The 7284-nt window shown below is 45.1% G+C and overlaps 1 protein-coding gene across 1 annotated transcript in view; it reads left to right on the forward strand.

Moving 5' to 3' along the window:
- srcin1a (SRC kinase signaling inhibitor 1a) overlaps nt 1-2448 on the forward strand; it is a 47540-nt gene extending 45092 nt beyond the window's left edge. The window contains exon 21 of the mRNA XM_030057279.1: nt 1915-2448. Coding sequence (XP_029913139.1) covers nt 1915-2448 — 534 coding nt within the window. The remainder of the gene's footprint in view (nt 1-1914) is intronic.
- The last annotated feature ends 4836 nt before the right edge of the window (nt 2449-7284 follow it).

The raw sequence follows: 7284 nt of genomic DNA on the forward strand, positions 1-7284 counted from the left end.
TGTGTGTGTGTGTGTGTGTGTGTTGATTGTAAGATAAACCTAACCTTTTCCCAGAGATGTTAGAGCGCTCTAGGTGTGAGGATCCTTCAAATCAAAGTCCTGGATAAGAACAGACAGTTCAAAGCCGCAATTTCACTCCGTTTGCTTCGGCACAGAGCAAGGACGGCGTGACAATGTGAATCACTTTCATGCCGCAAAACTATTTCCATTTCTTATTTGGTCTCCTATTACTGCTGGCTGTAAAACAGGCTAGTTATAGGTGTGGGGCATAAGGTAGGGAGGTTTGGTTGTGAAGACCTATCCTACGAGGCTGTCTTTTGGCAAGCATCTCAGAGCCCGTGAGATGAAGAGAAGCTGCTTTGCCGCACTAACAGACCAGAATAAATGTGTCGGCCAGGCTTGAGAGGACTTCCTCAAGCAGAAGGAACAGCCCTGCTCTCTGGGGATGCTTGGTAGCACAGGCACTGGCACCGCAACAGAGCAGGTTAAAGCCTCCCAGCAGCCCAGAGCCGAACAGCACACACCTGCTCTCCCACCGTACAGAGCTAAACCGCGTAATCCCCTCACTAATGCTTTTTAAAACTTGCAGGGCGGCAGAAAAAAAAACATCTGTTGCTTCTTTTTTAAAATTGTGAGCAAAACCTCACCCAGATTAAGATCGGCATTGAGATTTATCAGTATTTTCTCGGCCTGTATTCACTCATCCTGACTCGGTTTCGTGAACACACATATGATTTGAAGGTTATATCACCCCCTGACCATGGCATGAAGTCACACATGCCCGGACTGGTGTGATCAGCCAGCGATTCCAACCCGAAAACTGATCAGAAGATAACAGATTCTCACTCCGGTCTCACCCTGTCATCACTTCCGGAGCGTTTTGCACTGTCTGTCTCCTGTTCATACACGTTACTGTGTCTCTCAGCTGCCTTCACCCTGTCTCCGGCCGCGAAAGAGAGACAATTACCTGTTGTGAACGTGTTGCCAAGAAGTCTCATGCTGTTAGAACAGTGCCATCTACTGACTCACTCCAGCATCACACGGAGGGACCGAGGCTGTGATGCTGTCCATTGAAATATTTTGCATTTTTTAATGAGCGACAGTCATTAAAACAAGTGTCAAAATAGAGTGGCCGCCAACAGTGTAACTCACATTTTCACTTCTCCTGTTGTGCCATATTACAGAAAGTGTGTTTATCGACAGTTTGGTCACCATGTGTCGATGGCAGCCCGTCTCACGGCTCGTCATCACACATGCTGATATCGACCTGAATAACGGTCTCCTGTGTTTGTCTCTTGTTCTCATTTCACCCTTCCCTCACCCCCCCCCCCTCCCCACCTCTCACCCTTCCACCTTCGGCTGCCTGTTTTCTCCCAACACTTGTTCCCGTGGCGCAACCTCACCCACCCTGTCTCCCCGTGTGAACCCGTGACACCCTGCGCCTCCCGGCCTGCCCATCCACCTGCGCCTCTGTGACCCCCGCAGCAGTGAGAGACCCATCCATGCCTGATCTCTTCAACCTCTTTCTCCTCCTATTCAGCACCACCTGGCGACAGAGCTGCACGCATCCCTCCGCCTCTTAGTTAATCAGTCCCCTATTCCGCTCCTCTGAGGATTCTCGGACCTTCACTTCTCCAATGATTACTCACACTGCAAAAAAATCTACACTGCTCCCTAGCTTGTGTGTGTGTGTGTGCGTGTGTGTGTCTGTGTGTGCTTGTGTGCGCGCTCTATGTGAAAGGGAACGTGCTGTGGGACGGTCCTTAGCCACTACCACTACCAACTGTAAGACTGTACTCTCTTCTATCATTCTCCCTTTATCCCCTGAACACCTCTCATCTCTTCATGTTCCTCCCCTCCCCCCTTCTCTCCTCCCGCCCCTCATCTGTCCCGGGACCCCACTGCACCCCGAAGGCCTTGGGGACGAACAGCACCGGTTGCAGCATTGAGCCATACCTCTCTGGCATCAGAGCTGGCAGTTTGTCAGGTCAGGTGCCCTCCAGTTCGGCGCCGTTCACCCCCGGCCTTAGGAAGTATCCCCAGGAGGGGGCGCTGTCCTCCCTGACGGCCTCCTCCGGCCAAGCTAAGGCCCTGCTGGCGAGCCTGTCGGCCTCCAGCCTGAGCGCCGAGGCCCTGCTCCTCTCCTCCACCTTCCGGCATCACCGCCTCCTCCGTGAGCAGCGAGCGTCCTCCCTGCCCCTGCCCAGCGGCCGCGCCTCCTCCGCCACAACCGCTGCTACCTCCTCCTCCTCCTCCTCTTCCTCGTCCACTTCTCCGACCTCCACCACGCCCACCCCCTCCCCGTCCCCCTCCCCGCCCACCCCTCTGAGTTCGATCACCCTCTCCTCCCTGGGGCTGAAGCCCAGCGGCCGTAGCCTCGAGGTCTCCAGCCTCAGCAGCAGCAGCAAGGTTCCGCCCAAGGACCTCTCCGCCGGCAAATCTCAGTGAGAAAGAGGAAGATGAGGACGAGGACGTGGACGAAGAACGTAATTCAAGCACCATCGCATTATAAAACGTGACCAAGAACCAAGTGCAGTGGGTTCAAGTAGATTATAAAAAAAATAAAAATAAAAAATTGGGGGGTGAAGCACTGAAATTCCAGCATTCTTATCATATTTCCTTTCAGGACATTCTCGCTTTTTTTCTTAGCTGTTTTTTTTGTTTGTTTGTTTGTTTGTTTTTTTGTTTTTCTCTGCTTTTGGCCTCGCTCCAGTATGCAGAATCTTCACACATCCATGGCAAGAACTACCGGACTGTAAAAACGGAGTCACAGTCTGCTCCTTGGACACGTTTCCTCCTCTGATCTGGTTTCACGGTTCCTCTGCAGCTCTCCCACACAGTCGCACTGCCAGCTCCCCAAATAGAAAGCTCACAAACGGGCCTCCACTCCCACCGACTGGCTGGTCAAACCCGAAGTGGCCTGGATGGAAACAGTGACAGTTCCAGGCTCACGTGTACCCTCGTCCATCACGCTCATTTGCCAAATTTCTCTCAGTGGGTTGTTAGTGGCGTAGATCTATTATCTAGACTGTGACTTATATGATAGAGAATAGAGGTTGCAGTGATCACCAAGCGAGTACAGTAGTTGTGTGTGTGTGTTCCGAATACTATCTCTCATCACCTGGCAGAATGTAAACCTGCTCAGAGAAACAAAACAAAACCAGATGTTAAAAGTAGGTCAAGGTAGCGGTTGTGGTTTCAAAGCTGCTCTGTGTTAAAAGGGCACGTGAGGCTTTCCTGGCGTCACCTGTGTTGAACTCTGAACTGGTGCTAATATTTTCTCCCTGTTTGTACACACACTGTGTAAAGAGTTTACATGAATGTCCCCGTTCCCCGAGCCTTTGACCTTCACTTTATTGCATCTGTAACATTCCACTGTCTTAAATAGCCGAGGGGTGAAATGGGTCGAGGCTCAACGGATCACACTGCTTTGTTTTCATCTCACTCTGTTTATATGCTTATATTGTGTCCCTGCAAAGTGGAGGCGTGTCATGACCGTTATGAACAGTTTTTAAGAAAAATATGCTCTGATTCGAGAGTCTGCACACACAAGTCATTTAGAGTATGACGATCATATTCACAAAAGCACATTGTAGAAAGCGGTATTGAAATAGCACATATCTTCATATGCTTCAAGGGGACCAGGAGGTGCAATTATACAAATTAATTTAAAAAAATATAAATAAAACAACAAAAAACAACCTGTAAATGATGATTCGTATGCAAATATAGAACTGCCACACAGGTAAAATGAGTATAGCAAATTATGACAATCAGGATATACACACATGGCTGCAGCTTACAGGTTGCCCTAGCATTCCAACATCCGATAGAAAAACCCCTCCCAAAGACTGGAGCACACACATTAGAAACACACACACACTTTTTTAACACATGCCCTTGTAAAGCCAAGCTGTTTTGAAAAGCACAGTCTCCAATTATTATTATTATTTTTTTTTCCCATAATCTTGTCCAGCATTACATTTTTTATGTCACATCTGCTGCACCACTGATAATGAGCACACTGGGTTTAAAATGCCACATGGACCAGAGAATGACGTGTTGTTGTTCACAATTTCTGGATTCTGATCTACAGAATTATATTATACAAAGTACTGTCTTTGAAGGGATGGGGAGGGGTGGGATGGATATGGATATTGCTTTTTGAATGCTGCCTGACTTGAAATTTAATTTGTTGTTGCTGTAAAACCTAATACCTTTCTCTGAAATGCGAACGGTTGCAGTGAATGGCTTCCGCTTAAACAGATATGACACTGTTTCAAAACATCAGGCCTGAGTCAATTCTGAGTAGCTTTGAGATGATAAACAGTCCTTATGAAATATTATTCAGTGCATACAAAATAAATAACACCTTGACACTTAAGGTGTCAGAGAAGAAAGGACCGAAATATAAATCAGGCACATTTTCCTCTCAAACAAATGCTTTCCGCTGTAGTTTTTACTTTGTGAATCGAGTTGATGTGAAGCACAAAGCTACAAGTGATTTAGGAGGAAAATAAGCTAACAGCCCCTGGTATTTAAAGAACACATCACTGATGTTGCTCTTTCTTCACTTAAGTTTCACATCGTGCATATCGTAACATGAAGTGTTGATGAATGTTTGGCCTTTGGCGCTGTAATGACAGTGGTTGAAATTGTAACTACAATGTAAAACACTCGCATCAAAGGCCTGTCAGTGTTTTCCTCTGTGTAAACCCTGCACGAGGAATCATTTACAGCTCCCCGTCCTCTTTGATGTCGCCCCAAGGCTGCCCATTGTGGGGGTGACGGGCGTGGAAGGGTAGTCTTAGAGAAAGTGCTTTTTTTTTTTTCTTTTCTTTTTTTTTTCCAGTCGTTCACTAAGTGTGTAAAATCGATTCTTTGTGGCATTGAGATGAAAACAGTAGCTCGTGTAAAGGGGCTGGTGTCAAAGAGTAGGCAGTAGGCAGAGAGGGGATTAGTTTGGGGACATGTGTTTGAAGGCTACATTAATAAGGCAGGCTTTGACTTGCCTCCACTGAGAGTGCTTGTGATATAAAAGACCCAAAGAGATGAGAGGAAGGGTTTGTCAGGATGTGACAGTCTGAAAGCCATTTCTTGGCTGTTCTTTCCGTGGCCCTTTCACTTTGCTTTGCCTTTGGTGTGGGGCATCTGAATTAGAAGCCACTCAGCTGAGGTTATCCTAGGACAAACTTTGACGGGCCTCAATTATGAACAATATGTGCAATATATAATTAGCAGTCCTGCATTTCTTTTCTATGGCAGTGCTCTTTGCCTGTGAAATAACCCTGCCTCTTTGTCTGCAAGGACCTGTAAGCATGTTTTTTGTTTGTTTGTTTTTTTTTCCCAGTGCCTCTAAGACTTTGCTCTTGCAAGAAATCTCCAGTTGATCTAGAGTTGTTGTTCTGCAGTAATTAGATCAGCAGCTTTGATGGAATAACACTTTCGCCCAAAGAAGAGACTACGAAAAGTGGCTTGTTCATCTTTCACACACAGAAGGAAACAGAGCTCGAGGTGCAGATTGTGTCAGGTTGCAGTCGTGGCATTTGACTAAGCATCCGCCCGGTTCTAACAAGAGTGCAGAAACTGCAAGCTCACAGCACAAGGAGCTAAGCCTCACGCTGGGCGCTCTGTGGCTATGCCAGGTTCAAGCCCCAGGTTTCATATTGAGTGAAGTCAAATGAAAGAAATTCCCTTACTCATGCCGTCCACACTCAAATCCATAACTCCCAGCGTTAAATTTGCTGCATTTGCATCTGGTGAGCGTTGGGGAGGAAGCGTTCATGCTTTGCTGCTTTCCCCGACTAAAGCCAAGATGAAATGCCCAGAATTTGCGTGACAATGCTCTCTGGAGCGATTTTGAAGACTAGTGTTATTGGACTGTGATTTCAACACAGCCGGAGGCTTGTTGGAGACACTCACGCAGCGAATGCCCCTGGCAATCAGAGAAACTCATGCAAACTTGAAACGAAATGAAACACAGAAGAATTATACATATAAATATATCTTAAGTGAGATGTTTGTGTATGATATTATAATTGTGAAGAAAAGTGTGATATATATATAGGCCTAGATTAAATTATATACTGTAAAATGTCATCACCTCTTCAGTTTTATATATTAGTGACCATTTTGTACAGATTTTTGTTTTCTTTTTTAATTCATTAAGAGAGATATTGCATTTCACACTGGCAGATTATTTATTCATACACAGAACATTTTTATATTTCTTTGAAGATATTATCTGTATAGATTATAACAGCCTCTGTAATATACACTGGAGTTAATTTTTAAACTGTAGGGTTTTCTTTACTAGCACTCGTTTGAGTTATATTTTATGTAATTTTGACTGATGAAAAAGCTTGTCCCTTAAAACGCCAGTCCAGTAAACTGTCTGCACCTTTGCCTCCCTATGTAAAAAAAAAGGGTTTCTCAAAGGTGCAAGATGCTGGACCAATGCCTGTGCTTAGGGGCGTCTAGTGCTACTACTTTTTTTTTTTTTTTTTTTTTTGCTTCGGGGGTGTTTTCTGGTTGTTTTTTTCTGTTTCTTTGTGTCTGTTTTTGGTTCTAGCCCATCCTGTATTTGTGATTCAGCCGATATCAGTAATGTAGGAGAGAATCAGACACCCAGAGGTTGTGGTAACTACTGTGAAAGGTGAGTTTGTGGGCCCACCTGCTTCATTCAGAGACAAATAGGCTCTCATTAGGTTGATTTACTTGGCTTTAATTCTCCTGTGTGTTTGTTGGCTGCTTGCGAACAGGAGAGGCGGCGGCGTGAATGATGAAGCGCACTCATGGAGAATACAGAGTAGGCTTGTGTTTTATCGTCACAACTGGCTCAGATGCATTTTTGTGGCCCGTTGCGTTCCAGTTGTTGCACAAAGTGGCTTTAGGTAGCAGTTCAGCTCAACCACACCAGTCGTTAAGTCAAACAAAGATGGATCAATAAGGGAATTATGTGGATTTATAGCCTCTTGTTTTCCTTCTTTTTCTCCATTGTATCTTTTTTTACAATGAACCTACATTCTGTAGTATGTATATGAGGTTTTTACATGAATGTGTGGATGTTTAAAAAAAAAAAAAAAAAATCTTGGCATCAAAAATAGAAGACAAAAACAAATCAATGTGTAAATAGACCGAGTCATTCCTAGCGAGTTCAACAAATTGTTTTGTCCAAAAGAAAATGTTTTATTAATAAAATAAAATAAAATATGACGATGGGTACAAAGGTATATACAAAACAATGCATGTATAGTCTCAAGCAATCGCACGGTGCAGTCGAAA

Source organism: Myripristis murdjan, chromosome 8 (assembly GCF_902150065.1).
Source record: "Myripristis murdjan chromosome 8, fMyrMur1.1, whole genome shotgun sequence".
Classification (NCBI taxonomy): Eukaryota; Metazoa; Chordata; class Actinopteri; order Holocentriformes; family Holocentridae; genus Myripristis; species Myripristis murdjan.